This window comes from Labrus mixtus, chromosome 19, assembly GCF_963584025.1.
Source record: "Labrus mixtus chromosome 19, fLabMix1.1, whole genome shotgun sequence".
Lineage (NCBI taxonomy): Eukaryota > Metazoa > Chordata > Actinopteri > Labriformes > Labridae > Labrus > Labrus mixtus.
Genome location: NC_083630.1, coordinates 15,109,753 through 15,131,360, shown reverse-complemented (window position 1 = coordinate 15,131,360; position 21,608 = coordinate 15,109,753). Strand labels below are relative to the sequence as shown.

At 39.9% G+C, this 21,608-nt stretch overlaps 2 protein-coding genes across 9 annotated transcripts; one reads left to right on the top strand and one right to left on the bottom strand.

The window, feature by feature from the left end:
* Positions 1 to 665: 665 nt before the first annotated feature.
* On the bottom strand, positions 666 to 16,113 carry nktr (natural killer cell triggering receptor). 8 transcript variants are annotated; one of them, XM_061064773.1, is made up of 17 exons: positions 16,008 to 16,113; positions 14,023 to 14,101; positions 13,345 to 13,419; positions 12,132 to 12,239; positions 10,947 to 10,991; positions 9,657 to 9,744; positions 8,831 to 8,860; positions 7,778 to 7,923; positions 6,694 to 6,907; positions 6,333 to 6,500; positions 6,146 to 6,233; positions 5,747 to 5,895; positions 2,887 to 5,448; positions 2,667 to 2,750; positions 2,350 to 2,409; positions 1,522 to 1,623; positions 666 to 1,330 (listed from the first exon to the last, which is right to left on the bottom strand). In XM_061064773.1, exons 2-17 carry the CDS (start codon positions 14,078 to 14,080, stop codon positions 1,258 to 1,260), a joined length of 4,050 nt encoding a protein of 1,349 aa, XP_060920756.1. In that variant the 5' UTR covers positions 14,081 to 14,101; positions 16,008 to 16,113; the 3' UTR covers positions 666 to 1,257. The 8 variants fall into 8 exon arrangements, with proteins under 8 accessions (XP_060920756.1, XP_060920757.1, XP_060920759.1 ...); XM_061064774.1 differs by having other exon boundaries at positions 666 to 1,327; XM_061064776.1 differs by lacking the exons at positions 13,345 to 13,419; positions 14,023 to 14,101; positions 16,008 to 16,113 and adding an exon at positions 10,627 to 10,650 and having other exon boundaries at positions 12,132 to 12,205.
* Positions 16,114 to 16,130: 17 nt separating this feature from the next.
* Positions 16,131 to 20,495, top strand: sec22c (SEC22 homolog C, vesicle trafficking protein). Its single transcript, XM_061064781.1, has 7 exons — positions 16,131 to 16,406; positions 18,158 to 18,369; positions 18,548 to 18,711; positions 18,938 to 19,117; positions 19,295 to 19,413; positions 19,639 to 19,704; positions 19,802 to 20,495. The coding sequence occupies exons 2-7, from the start codon at positions 18,188 to 18,190 to the stop codon at positions 20,000 to 20,002; spliced, it is 912 nt and encodes a 303-aa protein (XP_060920764.1). The 5' UTR covers positions 16,131 to 16,406; positions 18,158 to 18,187; the 3' UTR covers positions 20,003 to 20,495.
* The last annotated feature ends 1,113 nt before the right edge of the window (positions 20,496 to 21,608 follow it).

Genomic DNA, 21,608 nt, shown 5'->3' with positions numbered 1-21,608 from the left:
ACAAAAAGAAATCTAAAAAGAAAGAATCTACAAATATGTTTCTATTATTAAAAATAGTTTTCTAGCAGATTGGTATGTCCAAAATCAAATCAAATGATGTTATCCATGCACATGCAAATTTACTTCTCTTGCATGGAGTGTCCTCCATCCAAGTTTGAGTCTCACTAACCTCCATCCGTACAAAGCAGGTGTGAACTGTTGGTTTCACTGCCTGAAATCCTACATTTATAGATTAAACAAAAATAGTACTGTAGCATTTCAATAAGATCTCTATCTCGTGGAAAACTTTAGTTTTGTAGCATGAAGCTAAAAAGAACGCTCCATGGCTCGCCTAAAAGCACAGCCTGAAATGTAAGTATACAAAATAAGGAAACCAAATTTTCATTGGTTCTGAGTGTGATTATTTAATATCTCCTTAATATAAGTATTCAAAGCTAACTGAGCAAGGAGTTGGATTAGATTTGTAGAGCATGACATTTTATTCATAGTGTGGGGCACAAACATATATTTAAGTCTGCATGGACAAAGCCTAAAGACAGAACTGTGCATCCCACACAAGCTGCACATTCTATACTTAAAGGTAGGTGGCGCCATTGTAGAGGTAAGACACTCAAATCATAAGCCTCTGAAAGAAAAAGAACGATAGAAAAAGAATAACCAAAAGCTTCACAAGTGGTGGTATTTATTCAATGTACATTCAGAACTGTTTGAATCAAAATGATACACACTATACTTTGAGTACAGTTTAAACATTGATGGTACAGTTTTAAATGAAGACAACAAAGACTACTACAGCTTCCACTGCAGCATAGTTTTCTTTTTCTACTGAACAACCCTGCTTGCTGACCCTGACTTTAAGGCTAAATCAAAAATACCCTCCCACCTGTGAAAAGATTGGACACTTACAGTATGCGTTCTCGTACGTTTCAGTGTATAAAATAAAAATAGAAAAGCATTACACAGATATAAAATATATACAGCATATATATCACAAAGACCTTGTTTTTTTTATACATCCAGGACTTTTGAGTCGCCTTCCTGTTGGCTTGTAAGGTTGACTTTACATTCTGTAAAATGGACTTTCTCACGTCAGCTCATTTAGCCGGGATAAAAGCCCAGGAACACATTTCAAGATTTGAAGTGACTTTTCCCATATACTGTACATTTTAGCTGCTCATGGATTACAAAAGCAGTATTTAGTTTAGTGTTTTTCTCAGTGTTCAGACTTTGTGGTTTTCTTCACTCTCCGCCTGACGCTCAGCTGTAACGACTGCTGCGACTGTGACTTCTGCGCCTTGAAGAACTGCGACTGGAGGAGTGATACGACCTGCTAATAAAGACCAGAATCACATTTAAGTATTTGACTTTTTGGGCTTGAATTAGATTGAACCGTAAAAATATATCTTTGCGTTAAACAGTGGCATAACGTTTAGCACAGAAAGAAAAACATGGGGGTTAAAAGGCTGGTCTGAGACCTGCCTCCATGTCCGTCAGAGTCCAGGAGGGAGCAGAGCGTCTTACCGGGAGCGCCGGTCCGAGCTCCTGTAGCTGTCACTTCGTCTGTGGCCTCGTCTCCTGCTCACACTTCGACTCCGGCTGGAATAGCTGTCGTAGGAGTCTGACCTGCACAAACATACGGCCATGGATCAGTAGAAGCTGATTTCAACAGAAAAGCAACGTCCAGGTGATATGATAAAAAAAAGTGACGCTGTTTCTGTTCCCTTTTATTAACAGAATAATCAATGTGTCTGCTGCACGGTGAAAAAGACTGATTGGTTGTTCCTGCTTCATGCAATAACAAATTATTACACAATCAATGCCTGCAGATAGGGTTTCTCTGGAAAAGCGTACAATTCATGAATCTGCTGATTATTTTCTGGGTATTCAGGTTATCTTCTATTCCATAATATGTCATGAAGTGATGAATAATACTCAAACACTGAAGAGACATTAAATAGATGCTGCTTTTCCTCATTCCTCAGGACATTCATCAAATCTTTAATTTGCTTAAAGGGTAAATGATCAAACCAGTCCATGATCTGTTGACGTAATCATTTCAGCACTTAAAACTCTCCACACAGAAGCTCTTCTTCTGAGAGAAACAGTCGTGTATCAATCTGTTTCCATGGACCATGTTGACTTTATCAAACCAAACTTTATAAAAACTGACAGTTGTAAAATGATCACTTCAAACTTTGAATTAAGAGTGCAGCATCATGCACCTCATCCCTGTTTTAACCGTCATAAAGACATCTTGTTGTTTAGATCTGAATGTAGCTGTAGCATAAACGTGGAAGAAGGTACTCTGTGACCACTAACATGGAACAAATTAAAATATCAGTGTCAAACCTAGATCTCCGACGGCGGGTATAAGAGCGACTTCTGGAATGACTCCTACTGTGCGTCCGACTGTTAAAAAAAAAGGAAATAAAGGAAATAAAAACAGACATGCAAGTCCTTAAAGAGTGAGTAATAAAATGAAAAGTGTTGGAAAGGTTGCACTGTTGAAACATTTCATTAAATGATAGTTTTCTTATTGTGGAAATATCAAACAAAGAACAAAATAACTTCCAACTTAAAGTTTTATCCTGAGGGTAGCTGAAAAGACTTCCCCTCTGGGATCCATTAGCTGCAACAGATTATGAAACCAGTGTTTGAGTGTATACCTGTGACTCCTGTAACTCTGATATGTGCTGCTGCGAGAGTGCGACCGTCCTCTCCTGCGTCTCCTCCGACTTCTGCTGCGGCTCCTAAAAAAGAATCGCGCTGGTTAACCAAAGAACAAGAACACACTTCAAGACCAATCTCGATGAAGAAGACCGTCCAGCATTGAGACACATTTACCACTTGTTCCCTTTTGTTCTTCATGCAATCAAACGGTCTCACCTGGAGGAGTAGCTGGAGCTGTGGGATCGACTACTGGACCGGCTGTAGGAGCGGGACCTGCCTCTGGAGCGGGACCTGTGGCTGGAGACCGAGCGAGACTTCCTGGACGCGGACCTAGATTTCTTCTTCAGTGGGGATCTGGTGTGTGACGCCCCCCTCGTCTTTCCGTCAGAGAGAGATCCCTCCTCGCTGGAGCTCTCCTGGTTCCTCGGTCGCTGATTGAGCCGTGCAGTTTTCCGGACCTCATCAAACAGAGATCCGGGTCTGACACGGCTCTTGCTCCTTATCTCCATCCTCACTCCCTCTGCTTTGGCAGTCTCTTGAAGTTGGGCGTTTCTTGCGGTGACAGGTTGCAGGTTCATGTTCTGAAAAGCTGACATTCCTTTCAAAGGCTTCCACTTGAAGTTTATTCCAGGTTTATCTGAGGATCCTTCTTCTTGGAGTCCAAACGCTGGGAAGTTTACAGAAGGCTCCTCTTTGCTACGAGGTAAAACCAGATCTACAGACTTTGAGGTAGATTTTGAGGCATCATTATGATGATCCTGTGTGACTGGAGGTTCTTCAATATCAACCTCATGCTCTGGGGTACAAATGTCCATATCCACTAAAGACTCCTGCTCTTTGACGTTGGCTAAATTGGCACCGTTCCTGTTGGAACCTGAGTGAAGATGAGCTTCAGCGTGCTTCAGGTTTTTGTTGGTACTTTCTTCTTCTCTGGTAGGATTCTTGTTCACAGAGGTTACATTTTGCTTTTCAGTCATACTGTCTGCACCAGGTCTGTCTTTAGCGACTCTTCCAGGACTGCGTTTCTCTCGTTTCGACTCATCGTCTTCTTCCTCCTCTCCGAACTCTAACGGCGGCTGCCAGTGGAAAGTCTCTTTGAGCTTCTGATGTTTCCTTTTAGATCTCTTCCCTTTGGCTTTACTGTGATGGGATCTGCTTTTGTTTTCACTTCTTCTCTTGTGCTTGTGTTTACGTTTGGCTTTCTTCTTGCTCTTGTGTCTCTCCGGCACCTTCTCAGGACTTTGCTTTGATTTGACGGCAGCAGGCGCTGCCCGTGACGTCTTCTTGGAGGTCTCGTCTTCAGATTCTGAACTTGCCTCGCCTTCCTCTTTTTCAGATATTGCCAACGTTCTTGCGGGTATATTTTCAGAATCGCTTTCCGAGTTCCATCCAGTAAGAGCAGACAACTTTTTGTCAAGACCTTCACTGGACTGAGCTGCCTGTTTCTGTTTTTTAGACAGGGCAGCGCTGTTGCTTTGGCTCACTTTATCACTGTCACTGTCCCATTCAGACCTGCTATTAAAGCTCTCTGCTGGCACTGAGCTGTAATGTCTCATCTCTCCATCCTGAGAGCTGCCTTTCTCTTTTGTTTTCTCCAGAGAGCCAGTTCTTCTGATATCAGGGTCCTGCTCACATCCTGCCTCCTTCTCTGATCCGGACGGAGCCTCTTTACTACTGGCGAGTGAAATGTACTTGTCTAAGTTTTTTATCTTCCTCAGGGTGCTGTAATAATCTTTCCATTCCTTACTCAGCAGATTCTTCTTGCTGCTATGGGATTTCTGGGAGTTTTCGGAGCCTGATCTGCTGTAGGATGAAGACCTTGACCTGGATCTGGACCTGCTGTAACTTCTGCTCCGTGAGCGGCTGTAGGACTTGCTCCTGGAGGATCTGCTTTTTGAGCGCAGTGCAGGTTTGCGTGCTTTGTCACTTTCAGACTCAGCTGGCAGACACTTGGGTGTCTGAGTTTTCTCTGTGATGCTGTCAGCTATCTGTCCAGCTGAGGAAAGGCTACTTGGAGCTACTTTAGCTTTAATGTCCTGGATGTGGATGTATGAGGGCTTCCAAGGCTTTTGACCCGGTTTCCAGCGCGAAGGCGGAGGACTGTCACTCAGAGGGATCACGGGGACGCTTTCAGGAGCCGGGGCGGGCGGGAGTCTGGGGGCAGTCGGGACTTTGCCATCTGAGAGCTTCTCAGGAACGTGGATCAAGGCGTCAGCTTTGGGCTTGCTGGCTTTCCTCTTTCTTGGCGGTCTTGATGAGCTCCTCTTCCTGGATGAAGATCTTGATCTGTACCTGGATCTAGATCTAGATCTTGATCGTGACCGAGAATAAGACCGACATCTGGATCTAGAAAGACTCTTGCTTCTAGATCTAGAAAGGCTTCTGGATCTTGAATAAGACCTGGATCTCCCTCTAGATCTGGACCGACTGGATGTGTAGGATCTGGAGTAGGATCGTGAGTCCCTGAAAGACCGTGAAGACCGCCTTGGTTTCCTTGGTGATGAATGATGCTGATTGGAGGAGGAGCGGGACGGAGAGCGGGATCTTCTGGACTTTCTCTCAGAGGACGCAGACCTCTCTCCCTCTGACAGGTGCTTCTCCTGAGGTTTGTTCTTGGAGCTTTTCTTCTTGCCCTGTTTCCGTTTTTTGGCCTTCTTCTTGTGTTTGGATTTCTTTTTCTCTTTCTTCTGTTTATGTTGCAGGCTGGACCTCTCCGAGCTGCCTGCTACGGACTGTTCTGCTGAGCGGGACCACGCAGAGTCGCTTCTGTCGTCCCATCTGCACGAAAATAATCATTCCATTTTTAAAGTCAGAAGATGCAATAAACCAAAAACATGCATCGTCAGCTGTTTTCACACATGCATTCCTGCTGCGGCTTCATATTTGTTTACACCAACTTTCCCTGGAAATTTTACCCCGGGGCTGGAAGGAGAAAGTCCGGCTTAAGTCAGGCTTGTGTTCACACATGCAGCTCACCTTGAAAATGTCAGGAATTGTTTCAGGAGTTTTGTGCATGAGTGAAAACAGCTTTACTGGTAAGAAAAGAAAAAAAAAAAGAAAAGGATTATAGCCGTACTTGTCTCCTTTGCTCCATCTTTCAACGCTCGGCGGCTGATAAACTTTTGTTCTCTTCATCTCTTCTTTCCAGTGTGGCGGAGTTTCACTGCTTCCACGCTCCTCCACAGACACAGAGCGTGACTTTGACCTCGTGGGGGTGTGATATCTCTGCAAAGAAGAAAATGTACAGAAATAGATGTTGTCAATACCATTTGCACCAAAGCTGGTGAAAATGATTTAAAAATCACTTGTGCTTCCTAAATGGACAGATTGATATCCCTGAAGTTGAACTGATTTGGTGTCATACTGTGAGGATGAAGAGTTCCTTTAATTCTTTGAGCAGTGTATACTACTACTACTCAAACAACAAACAAACATCTGAACATCAAATCTGAGATGTGAAGTGAGGTGAGCTCACCATTGTGCCTCTGCCTTTGATCTTCCGTCCAGACTTGGAGACGGCCGGTTTCTGGTCGGCTGAAAGAGGAGTTTCTTCTTTCTCAACTCTGGAAAAAAGAATGAAAAGTCAAAGCAAACATCTACTGTAATTATTTAGACGAGTCAGCTTAAACAAACACATCAATGAATTCCAACTTCAAACTGACATCTGTGTTTTATCTTCCTGAGATGGCATGTCCCGTCGCAGCAGGAAGCGATTCTCTGGCACCGGGGGGATTTCCTCCGGTCGGACGATGGGCTTCTCTCTCTTTCCACTCCGCTCCTTCTCTCCGTCCACTTCATTCTCTCCATCCAGCGTCGCTCCATCCACAGGGCTGTGAGAGCGTCATGACATGACACATGCAAAACGATGCTTTGTTATGCAAAGAAGAAATTCTTCGCTCGCACAGCAATCGTGTTAGCGCTTCCATTTCTACCTGGAATCACGGATCTCAAACTACAGCAAGGACAGGTGAGTAACTTTTGAAGTAAAAATATGATTTAAAAAAAGATAGATTATAAAAGTACCTTTGTGCTGAGTGCAGATCAACAGTTTTCTTCCTCTTCTTTGATTCCCTCCTTTTCTTTTTGGCCCGTTTATTTCCATGTTTCTTGTTCTTAAGATGATTCTCATCTGATTCACTCTCAGATTCCTCTGAAGACGTGAGCGCAGAGGTGGAGTCGAGGGAATTTTGGGATGACTCAGCAGAATGGGAGAGTCGTTTCCTCTTGCCTTCAAGCACTGAAATCAGTAACACAACAGCATGTATGTCATAAAACAAAAATATAGCTTTTGTTCTCACAAAAAAAATGAGCACTGATGTATTGAACGACTCATACAAGAAGAGTCACATGAAACCAACACGGGCTTTGTGTGATTCTTCTCTGTATGTTGGAGGCCATGACAGCAGGCCTGGCAGTGTCAGGTGGGCAGATGCCAACAGAGCTCCAGAGAGATCACTGATCCTCATTAAACAGAAGATCGGGTTACACGCCCCACGTGAATGCCAGTGGGGGTGGGGGGGGCCACTGGCATCAGAATGCCAACCTTCTACAGCATGAACACAAAACACGACCCAGTTACAATCTCAAGCGAGGCACTTTATTTCACACAGGGAAAGAAGAAGAGGCGACAGAAGGGATCTTGAAAAGATAAGTTAAAAACATTGGTGAAAATATAAAGCCTTTGTCTGACATAATGCACACCACATATCAAATTCTTACCTGTCAACAAAAGTCTGCTGATGTTCTGTATTTTTTTTTTTGGCTACGAATCCCATTAAAAGAGTCAAACTCAGTGCATTGATGTGACTTACTATAGAGATCCACTTCTGTACAAAAATGAATCCAGACACATAACCAGAGGCAGAAAATAGTCCCCAACAAAACCACAAAGTAGTCCTGTTGAAGTAGTATTTACTACTGGCAGTGCATACCTTTCTAAATGCAAATAGAAATTAAAGGAACAGTTCATAAAAATGACTCGTATTTTTGACCATTTATTCAGGATAGAGATGGCAGCCTTCACCTTTTCATCAGATTTGTTGACATCAAGATGAAATAACAAAGATACCTGAACTTAAAGACAAGGTAGACGAGTTCCTGAGCTTACCATCATTAGCAGACTTTGTGAAAAGTTGCCCGCAGTCCATCACTCTCACGTCTGCGTAGGGTCTGCTGGCCGAGTCAGCCTTCAGCCCCTCGATCTTCTTAATCACCTCAAAGCCTGAGATGACAACCCCGAAGACGACGTGGACTCTGCACAGAGACAGACACCATTGATGTCCATTACAACTTTGGAGCAACTTGACTAAAAGAGGATTTTCAGACTATTCCCAATGAACATCTTACTAGGAGTGAAGGTGTCCCACACAAACCACAGTTTTATGTCAAATATAGTAAAGTCCTGATGAAGAAGATTAGCTGAGCATTGCAGTGTTAGGACGCACTTACACTAGGCAGTCTGTACCGTGCCCAACCACGTTTGACCCCCAAAGTCCAGTTTGTTTGCCTAGTGTGAGTGCTCCGTTCTGTGCTCAAGCCCGGTACACTTCCTTGGCCCTGGCATGGATGGAAGAGGTGTGCTTCGGCACGGTACAGCTGCTCATGCACGAGCACACGCAGGGTACACAATGTGAACATGAAGTATAATCGATCCCAGCCTTCCATTATCGAGATAGTGTTACGGATGAATCTGTCCAAAATGACTCCACAATAAGCCACAAAGACAGTAAATGCAGTCATGTTCTCCTGTGTTGTTCTCCGATGTGCGGACATGGACTCAACTTTTTCTTGAGTCCCCCTGTCTGTCTTGTAAACTAAAAGCCATGCATGTTTTGTATTAAGACATCATGTTTAAGAGGTAAGTAAGAGGTACATTCTGAGGCCTGGTTAGCCCTGGAGCAATGTGCATGCAGGCCAGCATGGGAATGAGGAGTGGGGACAATTGTGCTTCAGCACCATACAGATCAACTTTGCCTAGTGCGAGAGCGCCCTTACACTTTGACTTTTTTTTGTAGTCACTAAAAATCAAATACAAGTTCTCAAAGCCTTTGAGAAGTCCTGGAAACAGTTCATTTAAATCAAGACACATGTACATTCATGATAAACGTTGAACATGTTTTTTTTAAACTCTTAACGGTGTAAAAGTAGAACTACTGTTTACCCATCAAGATGAGGCGCCATCTTTGTTGTGCTGTTTGTGGAAATTCCAGCAAAGAAGCCAGGGAAGGTGGACCAATGGCAGGGACAGGGTCATGTAAAAAAGAGGAGAATGAGAAAAGAATGAGAATAAGTAAGTCACTTCAACATCCTGTGAATGCTACAGTGCCTCTGGGAAAATTCTAAAAAATAAAAACATAAAGTTTGCCAGCTTCTGTTTCATGATATTTCATTTCAAATCAATCTAGAAAAACTTTAAATTCTGGTTGATGACGTAAAAATAACAGGCATGTGAGTTGGTAACTTTATAAGAAATGTTTGAATCATCAGCCTCCTTTAAGTCAGAAGTATTTAAACACACAAAGAAAACTTCTACCTTATAGTGACAGCATGTCATTGTGATTAGCAAAGTCTACATAGTCAAATAAGACGTGTGACTTTGGTGAATACTATCCAAACAATCCAAAGTAAACACTGTACTCGGCAGAATATTTGCTCATAAAAACTAGAGAATGATGAAAACAGTCAGGAGAGAGAGAAACACAGCCTTGGAGAAACATTACCTTGGAGGAGCAGGATGCTAGAGTTTCTGTAAAATGTTACACAAAATGGCAAGAGAAGAAATGTAACACATTTGTAGGAAAAAAAAAAAAAGAAGAATGAATCCATGTTTCTCTGCACTTTAGAATCTAACTGCACACACAGCGGTGACTGTCAATGACTCATTCTACAGTTTTAAAACAGAGAAAAGTGGAAGAGTGCAAAATCATTAAAAAAAGCAAATAAACCTGTCAGTTTAGTGGTAAAGTTTTCATTACTCAGTAACTCACATGAAAAACTGTGAACCGTTGGTGTCCTTCCCTCGGTTGGCCATCGACAACAGGAAGGGTCTGTCGTGTTTGAGAGTGAAGTTCTCGTCTGTTAATATCAGAAAAAGACGTATGGAAGTCTTGGAACGTGTTTTTGTAAACATGAAGACGGAAATATTCAGGGGACAGCAAGTCAAAGGGGATAAAAATGGTGATTTATGAAACCTAATCATTGCCTCACCATCCACTCATTCCATAATGGCACTGATTTGTTGTTTACTATGATCCTTTTCTTAAGTACAAAACGTGTGTTTCAGTCCTGAAACTAAAAATGAACATCATTCTCACCCTGTTCCAAAGTATAGAATCATGGTTTGCATCTATTGTAACATTTAACCAGAGGCTTAGATGTGAAACCAGCTTCATTACTGAGTGAAGGAAAGCCAAACACATCGAATGCTTAGAATATTTGTGCATTGATGTGGAGTAAGTCTACGTTTACAGAGAAAAATGTAGAAATAAATTGACTGGAAACATGCTATAAAATATAAGAAAAGTAAACAAATATAAGTCATCGTTATCATCAGGCTTTCTAAAAACATTTAAGTTGGAAACTTAAAAATCTAAAAGTGCTTCCAAATCTATTTCATCATCTTATGATGAACCAGCGATGCAAGGCAGCAGAGAGCCAATGTGCTGCTCTTAATAAGTCTTCTATTGAGCAAAGGAGCCTGCAGCCTGCATCTGACTTGGTGTCATGGACGTCATGTGGTTATAAATACCTCGTAACATAAAAAAAGTAACATGAGCAGCTCGAGGCTCTGGGGCTCTAAAAACAGTGAAGCTGTTTGTATAGAAGAACCTGTAACAAGCCTTTCACAACAAATTTGCACCTGCATCATTTGCAAACATTTGCACAGTTTTTTTTTTTCAGAGGAAGGTGGTGGGGACAATGTTGACATTGTGTTACTGAACTGTGTACATCTCTTACCTTCTCATTTTGCAAAAGACCACTCTATAAATAAAAGAATATGTTGAAAATTTTAGGCAGGAAGATTGTAGCTTTCAATAAAGAGAATGCCTACTCTCCATGCTGATTTGACAAAGCCTTCTACTGTACAATAGCACTATACAATGGAGAAGTGAAGGTCAACAGTCATATGTAGGAACATTCACAAGAAACCCATTATTAACATTAGAGTGACATGCAAAACATTTCACATGCAAAAGGCGTTACTTTGCTTTTAGATTGACTTTTAGAAGACAACAACATGATATACTGCTTTTTTGGTAGTTTGAAATTCCAATTACCTTCAAAGTAGCCACCGTATATGGACTCTCCTCCCCTTCCATTTCCTGCAGAGATCAACAGAGTTCATTAACATCGTAAAAAAAAACCAAAAAAAAAAACTTGAAACGAACTCTAAACACACCTGTCAGAGTTTCAGAAATAAGCAGAGCGATGCATGTGGCTCCCACATTCAGACAAAAGTGTAGTGTCTGCATTTTGTCCACAAACACCCACATCAACATCAACATCAACACAACAAAGCAGCCCTTTGATTAGAATATGGTGTCTACCCTCGCTTCGTCCCCCCGGTGATTTTGTAACAAATTGATGGTTCTGAAACAAGGATTGGACGATATGGGGGGAAAAAAATTTAAATAGTGTGACTCATATCACAAGTGCATTACTATTACAAGGAATCTATGTTTGCATTAGAATTTGTATTGTCACTGAAAAACCTTTTTAAATAATGATGATTGGACATTTGTATACACCTGGAGAAAATGTGTAGGCCAGTGCATCTCTGCAGCATTTAGTGCTTTGTTATTATTCTGTATGTTACAAAGTCAAATTCAAACAACTCTACTCATCCATCCAGGGGAAGTTTGTTTGGAGCAGCTGGTACATTAAAAAAAAAAACACAGTGATGTACAGTAAAGAAAAATAATTAACACAATGTTTTATTAAAATGTTAAATGAATAATTATATTTAGTTAACTGATAAAATGAATAAATAGACTGAAAACAAACAATAAAAAGATCAATTCAATCAATTAAGAGGATAGAAGCACCATTTTCTATAAAAAGGATAAAGAGATACATAAAAAAAATAAAAACCTCAGAAGCGTTAAGTACGATTGTGGAGGTGAATAGCGATGAGTTCTACGACCACGTAAAACACACCAACACCTCTTTTACTTTTTCTTTTTTAAATTAAAGGCTCTATGAGATGGAAGTTGCACCAGGTCATATTACAAAGATCATACTGTGATTATTTGTGCTGCTGTTTCTGGAAACGATGCAAAAAAAATAACCATTGTTGAAAATCCAGAGAGTAACTGATTCATTCTCAAACAAACAGTGAAGGCTACATTTCTTCTACAAAACGAAAGAGTTAACACAACCAGAACTAACCACAGCTAATTCAATCAACTTGATAAAACACGTCAATTTAGGATGCAAAGAGGTCCTCTGTCAGACATGATTACCTTCAGTGAAGTCGCCACCCTGGATCATAAAGTTCTTTACAACTCTGTGAAATGTGGAGCCTTTGTAGCACAGCTTTTTCCCTGTGATTTTGCCCGTTCCCTTTTCACCTGCAACGAGAGACATGTTACACGAGCCCTCAAATGCGACACGTTCAACAGACGACCTACTGTGTGAAGTGCTTCTGTGTATACCAGATGCCTTAAAGGTGTAAAGTAATGTAAGCCGTGAACGTTGCCACAGGATTTATTCTGAAACCACATGTGGAGAATGAATGGAGGAGAATTTAATGAAGCACATGCCTTTATTCAGGCATCCTGTTGTTAGTGCTCCGACACATTTCATTAAGAAGTTTTCCACTAGAGTGAAGCAGACAATGGGCCAAATATTGGGTTTACTTTCTAAAGTAAAAGGAGCCCTACAGGTAGAGATTTGATTACATGTGATGTGAAGTGTTGAAGTGTGCTTTCAGAGGACAGGGGGTCTGGCCGTTCTGATCACCTGCTTAGGTTGCTGCTCTTTTAGTATTTTGATTCCTTTTGCTTCAGTATTGGTTTGGTTTCTAATGGTGGAGACTGATCCCCCCCCCCCGTAAAGGACACAGCAGTGACACTGAGAAAGCCACAGCAAACTGCTCAGTCAGACACATCACATCACTGAGCAGTGTTGTGTCTGCGTGTCCAGGAAAAGGAACAGACTTACGAGGTATGGAGGGCTGAAAAATGAGATGCAGGATCGATCTGCTGTCTGCTCGCAGATTTACGGCTATCTTTAGTCAAACCAACCCTACTACAGTACACCGTGTTCTACTCTGTTGGATGATGTATGTAGGCAGAGAGACCAGGACCCCCTCTGTCCAACCAGGGAGTCCATCTGTCATCGGACAATTTACACATGCTCCTTTCCTCAACATATCAAATGACCAAAGAGGAGTCCAGAGTGATACTAGGGCTCCTATTGGCAGCCTCGTTTTCTTACTCATTATTATCTTGATGGGACAGATTGGAAGTGAATGATACAAGCTTGATTTAATCAGAGGAAGTTGTTGATTTATTGAAGTATGTGGCCTGACAACCTCAACCATTTTCAAACAGTGAAATGGATCACTACAGCACATACAGGTTTTCATGAAATGCACTCACACAACTTACTTCATTATTTGGGTATAAAGAACATATTGAACAAGGATGGAATAGAAATAGTGTGATTACTAACCAGTGCACAAAGAGAGAAAGTTCTTGCTTGTCTTGGGACAAACATCGGAAAAAAGTTGGAAGACTATGCGTCCAACTAGAAAACACAGAAGAGAACAAAGTAAGCGTGTAGCTCCTAAAAATGAAAAAAGTCACAGGATGATAAGAGGCACTGTCAGATAAACATGATGTTCATAAAAATAATTAACAAAGGCTTATAACATCACCAGGCCGTGGATACATTAAGAGGTGCATTACAGGAGTATAACACTGCAAACATCAGCATATTTTTAATGGGTTTCCAACAATTAGGAGGATCCTGTGGTGAGGCCGAGACATTATAGAAACTTTCCCATAGCTCACACCAAACCTGAAAGCTCTCTGATGAACGTGATGAAGGTTGGTTTGTTCCTCCTTATCTAAATATGTATTTTTTATATAGCCTGCGGCCGCTGAACTGGTCCTCCTGTCTTTACATTTACATCATTTGCACTTAGCTACAGCTCCTTTGGTACACAAAGCTAATAGCTACTTAAGGCTAGGCTTCAAACAAACTGTTCACGACCACTCGCAGTGACACACTTACAGAAAAAACCTTTTATACATGCAGATTATGTTTTTAATTATATCAGTTCAAAGCAACCATGTATGAAAATTAACCACTTCTGTTTACCTGTAAACTGATTTTAAATTCTCTTACCTGGCTCCCGGTTGAGCTCCACATCAAAGTAGCACTGAGGGCGGTCTTTCACCCCCATAGTGATCAAAGTCTAGTTGACCTAAAATGTAAAAAAGGGTAAAGATAAAAACTCTGTATTAAAAATAATCAGGCTACAGTCTCTTAAAGAGCCACGTTCAGGTTGACTTTCTCAGCTGTCAGTGTAAACCTATGGACAACAACATAGCAGTGTGTGTTGGAAACAATGTGGGGAAACTAACAGACAGCAAGGGAGGTAGGAAGAAGAAGAAAGGGGAGGGGAGAGAGCGATGGGAGGGGAGGGGAGTGAGGGACAAGACTCACTGTACCAGCAATGCAAATCTAAGCACGGCTTCCTCCCAGCACATTTTTAAACTCCACTTCAACATGTTCACTGAGTTATCACCGTGTGATGGTTTACAGACACTGATATGTCACACACTGCAGATACTACAGAGCCTGCAAAAACACAGGCAGAGTCAGAATAGACAGAAATGTCTCTTCAAGGTATGACAGTGGCCTGTTGTGAACATGTTTACATCAAAAGCAGTACAGGCAAACGCACATCAAACACTAGTTAACCCAGAATAAAGTAGGTTCATTATTAAGGAATCATATGGACCAAGCAAACTCTATTCTGGATCCTTTAAAATCGACTTCAAATACCAACTCACAAAATGTGTTGGACCTAATTTCAGTCTAGTGACAGCTGCAAACCACAAGGACCGGGATGTCCATTTCCCATAAAACACTATATATAGCCTATATGTGACACTGTACAGACAACTAATATATACATTTACATTTAATCTTTCATATTTAATTTACAACCATTTACGACTCTGTTTTTGCACATTTACATTCAATCTTCCATATTTAATTTTCCTATTTAAGACTAGTAATGCTTAGCAATGCTGGTTGTATATATTCACATTCTTATTTTTTATATTTTTAGAACTTATTTACTTTGTATTTAACATTATATTGTGTTTCGATTTGCGAACATTGTGTTTTTTACTCATATTGTGTGTTTGGATAACCTGCTGCTGTAACGCCACAACTTCCCAGTTTGGGATCAATAAAGTAATTCTATTCTATTCTATATATATAATATCATATAATCTACACTATTTAATGTAATGTAAAAAATATTACAGTAGGTAAATCTGACCCATCATTTCAGCAAACCCCTGCTAAACCTAAAGACAGCCTCACCCTCATCATGTTAGAATAGATGTTTATTGCCATTTGCACAGGTACAGGTACAGTACAGGTACATTGGAATTCTTGTGCGTTTCTCCCTGAGTCAGCTTCTACAAAAAAGTTAAAATTATATATAAAATAGACTAGCATTGTAAGAAAAAAAGAAAGAGTACAAAAAAGTAAAAATAAATAAGTTGTATGAACAGCTAAGTAAATTAAAATAAACTGTACATCCCCTGTCTGTCTCAGATTCTCTGAGAATTGCATTGTCAATAAAACTTCCCAGTTAAATGTACACAGTAATAATCCACTTCAACTTCATAAATCCTATTTATGTAAATCTTTTTCAAGCCAATGCTTTTAATACATCTTAATAACTACACGCTTAAAGTCCTAATGTCATGCAAACCACAGCAGCCAGTTAGCCTAAATACTCAAATGAGGTCAATATATTAATTGATTGAATCAGGAATGTCGATGATAACAGATTAAAATTAACATAAACACTCGAATGACCTACAATATAACGCTATAAATTAATTTACATTAACTGGTATAATCGCATATCAGCTCAGTTGTTAAAGGTTCTGCATACTTCATGAATAACAGGAAAGTAAACAATCATATTTAACTACGTTTACTTCCATGTTAGCGCAGGCGAAATGGTCGAGCTAACAGCCAGCTTCCGTTCGACTTATCTCACCCACAAAGACAATTCACATAAAAATAATGACGACGAAGCTGAAGGAAAAGCTTGTTCAGCATTGCAAATAAAAAATAATTACCTATGTGCAGTAGCTAGCTAAACAAAAAGCTAGTCACTGGCGGCCGACAGGTAGCATGCGCTAAACTCACTTTTTGATGAAGGGGTGTTGATGCGCTGCAGAGTCTTTTTGTCCCTGCCGAGTTTCCGTAGCAGATTTGTTTTGGTGGTATCAGGAAGAAGCCTTCAAGTTAGCTCGGTGGCTAATTTTAATGCGACTTTATTCGCATTTAACATTACAAATAAGTGGGAGTATTTGTATAATCGCTGGCAGTTAAAAGTACCAAACTTAACTCAGTATGTGCATCTGAAGCTGCGGATGGCTGGCTGCAACTTTTGTATTTTTATGATATGATGGTGTAAGCTCGCTAACCACAAGTAGCTAAGTTACAAGCTGCAGCATGAAATCCATAATAATGAGGTGAGTTATTCTCTACTCGTATCTATATGACTCTCCACTGGAGTAATATTTATTTTGTGAGTGGGACTTAACTGAGCAGCTTTCACATAAGAATAAAATCAACACAGTTAATAATAACATTCAGTTGTTGTGTCCACATGGTTAAACTGATGGCGGTATGAATAACAACAAAAGGTTTGTTATAATAATTGGGTTTACAAGTTTTGTATACACAGGTGTATGTTCATGTGTATAATATATATGCAAATTGTACATATAGTAGCCTATATCAAATTGTATAGATATAGACATAGATGTATCAAATGTATAATTGTAAACATACTGTATCAAACTGTATAGATATAAGGATTATATAAATATATAAAATGTAAATATAGTACAAATAGATATGTATATATAGATATAAGGATTGTATCAATATATAAAATGTAAATATAGTACAAATAGATATGTATATATAGATATAAGGATTGTATAAATATATAAATTATAAAAAATCATAGTATATCGAGTTGTATATATGTATGGAAAATCATTGGCTTGTAAATATCAAATATAGTATCATAAATATAGTAATATAGATAGATTGTATATCTAGAGAGATTATAAGGAACACAGAATTTAATTTAATAAATATTAATTATTGAGCTGTGGAAAAGGGGTAGGATTAAATAAGTTTATACTTCTTCCTTTTCAGGCATATCAATTGAATATGTGTAATTTGCTTTTTCTTTTTCTTTTTTTGTGAAATAATTTGAACATTGTTTTTTGTTTACTGTATTTTCGTGCTTTTCATTTTGTTTTGTATTTTTGATATGTTTGATTTTATTTGATATATCTGAAATAAATTTAATCAATCAATCAATCAATCAATCAATCTGTTCAGTTTCAGTCACAATTAAAGTTTGAGTGCAGTAATTTGTATTTATTTAGATTTGAGATGTTTTAGATGCTTCAACACCTGAATACATTTTTTTAAAGTGACATGCTTCATAAAAGTATGATGTATTTCATAGCTCTTGTATCCCACTTTAAAAGTATTGGGGGAAAATGTGTGTTTTTTACAATTTCAAGAGCCACAGTTACCTCGATGTATGTCAGAAAGATTCACAATTGGTCTTGAATGAAAGCCAAGAATGTCCCCTTTAAAATGATACCAAACACAATAGTATTTAACATTGACAAATGTCCTGAACATGAGCCTAAACCAAGATATGCACCAAGATATGCTGGTTTCTGTGACTCAGCTACCACTCAGGAAAGTCTATCATACCAAAATATAATCTACAGACATGGACATTTTCAAAAATCATCACTAACCTTTGCCACCTTGAGTGGTACTGGTTGAACATCTGGCCCATGGACTATATGGGTACCGTGTACTTAATAAACTGGCATCTAAATAGATTTTGGTATAAATAAACAAAGTGGTGTATTTGTGGTATAAAATAATAGTATCTCAAATAAGAAATAGGTGTATGAAAGACAACACAATTATCTGGAAAAAAAAAATCAAGTGATTGTCATGCCTCTCTCTGTTCTCTGAATGTGTTTGAATGCATTGTTGTTGTTTTTTTTAACAAAACAAGACATTTTAAGTGTTTATTTTGCCTCTTAAGGATTATCGTTTTACAATTTGTAATATACTACTGACACAAATGAATCGATAAATCAAGAAAAAAAGATTGATTGTAGTTGTAACCCTACCACAGCATTACAAATAATATGATCTTTCTCTTGACCCCATGTAGGCATTGTGTTCTTCATGGACCCAGTGGATCATGTCTCTGATCCTGTTTGCCTTTGTGGTTCGAGTCAGGGATGGACTCCCCCTGTCGGCCTCCACAGACTTTGAACACAACCGAGAGCTCCAGGAGAGGAAACAGCAGCTCAGGACCGTCAGCAAGGCTCTGCCCTGTTTCCCTGACAGAGGGAGCATCAAGGGCCAGGAGCTCAACATATAGTAAGGATTGTGTTCTCTGCCACAATGCCCATCTGTAGTGACTCAGAGTGTGTTTGCTTTTTTTTTTTTTTAAGCTGAAAACAGACAGAATGTTGTCCATGTGATCACAGGGGCGTTCATGTCACGTTTCGGCAGGCGGTTTGTTTACTAAACACCTTTTCTCCTGTGACCTGTTCAGCTTCGTCTGTTCGGAGGGTGTTTCCTACATGACCGTGTGCCACTGCAGCCTCCCTGTTGCTAAGGCCTTCTGCTTCCTGGAAGATCTGCGCTGGGAGTTCACAGCATGCTTCAATAGCACTGTTGTTGCCTTGGCAGCCCGGCCGTATCCATTTTTGGAATTTGGTGAGTTTAGTGAGATATGAACCTGCAGATTTACTCATGATTAATGAAATTGCAGAAGGTGTTTGTTTGAATAACAATAATACTTCTTGAATGTAAACCACAGCTCCCATGTTTACTTTAATACTAAACAGAAGTACAAAAATCACAGAATAAAAAAAAGAGATCGCCCTAGAGTTTTTCTTATCTCTAAACACGTTCTAATGTTACCCTGGATGAAAATCCACAGATGGCACCATTCAGAAGCTGAAGCAGCAGTACAACCAGAGTGGGGGTCCGGCCCTGGAGGTGACGTTGGCAGAGGTCCAGGAGGATCTGAGGATTAAACCACCACAAGTAATTAACTTGGAGGAAGTGGATCTCACTAACGGCATTGCAAACGGGCATATCGATCAAGGTCCTGGATCAGGTAAGACTGCTGCGCATGGAAGTTATACTGTATAGCAAATAAATGACATTTTCACTGTAATATTTGTTTATTTTTTGTATTTAATTATTTTTGTAATGAAACAGTATTTCCAAAGATTTGTCGGTGTTTTATTATAGTTACAGACTATTTCTTTATTCCCTCTGTTTTGTCAATCAGGTCAGAATGTAAGACTTGAACCTGTGACGGCACCAGGCATCCTCTCCCTGGTCCTGAATATCATGTGTGCATCTTTAAACATAATTCGAGGTGTTCACCTCATCGAGTATACATTCCAGGTACGGCCAGAATCCTATCCCAACTTCTTCAAATATGTTTTGTAATTCAAAAGAAATAGTTTACATGAAGTATTTATACAGCACAGCCTTCTCACCTCATATCACAAAGTCATTTTCTTTATGTGCAGTCTGGGATTTTCGTTCTGGAATCAATGCAGTACTTTTAAAATCACGTACACTTTCACATTAACCGCCTTATTTGTCTGTTTCATTTTCTGTATGCAGGATGATTATGACGGTGTTTGGAATGTTGTCGCGTTTCTTCTGGCGTTTATCTGCTGCGTGTTTCAGGTAAACGAGCCTCACATTTCCAAAGCACAGCTGTTCACTCCTGCTTCAAGAGACATTTGTCGAACTACTTTTTTGACCCTCTTCTCCGCATCCACAGTGCCACCTCTACCTGTTCCACTCGTCTCGAAAGAAGCCGAAGTGCTTCACTCTGTTGAGTATCATCTTCCTATGCAACCTCTACCTGTTTGGCCTGAGGAACGCCTGGCAGCTGATCTTCCACATTTCAGTCGCCTCACTCTCCACCTTCCTCATCCTCACCCGCAAACTCCAGGACAGATCCAGTGACTGTGGGGTCTGAGGAGCAGAGGACACTCGATGGTGTTGCTCCTCTCACGGCTTGTTGTGTCTCCAGTGTTCATGCCAGGTGAGAAGACGAGGGGAGAACAAACAGTTTGATTCTCATCATTTACAAGGATGTTTCATGGATTTTGAACAACAAATTCTCATGAACTTTTTTCTGAGAACAAGTTCAAATGTCTTGTATACAGTATGTACTTGCACTTTGTGAACATTGGTTGTGGATGCAGTGAAATGTAGTACTCACTGGATCCTTTTAAATGATCTTCTCTTAGAATTGGGAGACTAACAGAAAAGCTTAAAGGAGATGTCTGTGTTAGAAACATGATGTCAATCTCAGTCAGTGCCATCTGCTCCCAAAACGTTTTTGAAAAAACAATGAAGGACTTTTTTCAGTCGCTCTTATTTTTCATAGAAACGATAATTCTGTCACAGCCATAACTTTTGTATCGCTTCATGCTTTTATAATTAAGACGCATTTCTGCTCACTGTCAGCTGTTTTTGCTGCCACAGGCCATGTATCATGTCTCCAGTTTAAGTCCAAGGTAACAGTTATTGTAACGTTAATGCAGCATTGATCTAACTGAACATTGAAAACAGGCACACATGACTAGAGCCCGACCGATTAATCGGCCAGCCAATAATAGCTTATCCAGAGACTATTGGTATGGGCTGACCGATATTATTAGATTTAGTCACCAGTCAAAAAAGCATTTCAATGAACTGTTGTTGTATTTCACTAGTAGGTCTCTTTCTGGCTGTCACCAGCAGAGGGTGCTATATGGATTATAACTAGCCTTATTACCCTCCAGAGTATTTGATAACTGCATTTGGGGGATCAACGCAATAAATGTATTTGTCTTCATCTATCTGTCTCTACAGATCGATCAAACAGTATATCTTAAAATAATATCGGCTGATATATCGGTATCTGATTTTTTTTCTTTCAAGATCGATATCGGCCCTAAAAATCTCATATCGGTCGGGCCCTGCTACAGACAGGCAGGTCTTCCGTCCCACACTGGTGGCCATATGATACTTTAATTATTTAGAGTAGTTTGAAATCTTCGACAGTCAAATCAAGTGGACAATGTAGCTGCTTTTCATTTGTACATAGAGTAGTAAAAACATAATGCAGAGGTGTGTTTGTAAAGCTGTGGGTTGTTTCATGCCTTACTGTGTTGACTTCTATACACCGGAAAGTGCTCGGCCAGTCTTTGCAAAGGTGCACACGTGAGGGCTCAGTTATTTCAATCACATTGAGGGAAATAATAGTCATGTCAGGCATGATGGAAGTGCATATTTTACATGATTTTCACCTTGTGATCAAAGCAGAGTCATATCAAATCAACTCCAATTTTAAACCAATTTGTTTTGTATGAAAAAGGTAAATGTAGATGTAGACCTACTGTAGATGTTGAAGTAGGTCCAGTTTAGGTTTTTCTCCTGACTTCAGTATTGTTAGAACGAACGCTTCGGGGAAGAAATGAAAACACTCGTTTCATGGGTAAATGTTTTACTGCACTAAAGCGGTGGTTAAATTATTTTTTTGTGGTGACAATTGTTCTTGAATGTGTCGCAGATCAGGTTCAGTTAAAACAATATTT

What these genes read in the sequence shown, in the direction of transcription:
- sec22c (XM_061064781.1), top strand. Translation starts at nt 18,188, where the DNA reads ATGTCTCTGATCCTGTTTGCCTTTGTGGTTCGAGTCAGGGATGGACTC. An exon ending in GTATCCATTTTTGGAATTTG is followed by an intron (nt 18,712 to 18,937) that starts GTGAGTTTAGTG and finishes GAAAATCCACAG; the next exon opens with ATGGCACCATTCAGAAGCTG. An exon ending in CGATCAAGGTCCTGGATCAG is followed by an intron (nt 19,118 to 19,294) that starts GTAAGACTGCTG and finishes TTTGTCAATCAG; the next exon opens with GTCAGAATGTAAGACTTGAA.
- nktr (XM_061064773.1), bottom strand. Translation starts at nt 14,080, where the DNA reads ATGGGGGTGAAAGACCGCCCTCAGTGCTACTTTGATGTGGAGCTCAAC. An exon ending in TCAAAGGCAGAGGCACAATG is followed by an intron (nt 5,896 to 6,145) that starts GTGAGCTCACCT and finishes TCTTCTTTGCAG; the next exon opens with AGATATCACACCCCCACGAG. An exon ending in ACCCGCCGTCGGAGATCTAG is followed by an intron (nt 1,624 to 2,349) that starts GTTTGACACTGA and finishes ATGTTTGTGCAG; the next exon opens with GTCAGACTCCTACGACAGCT.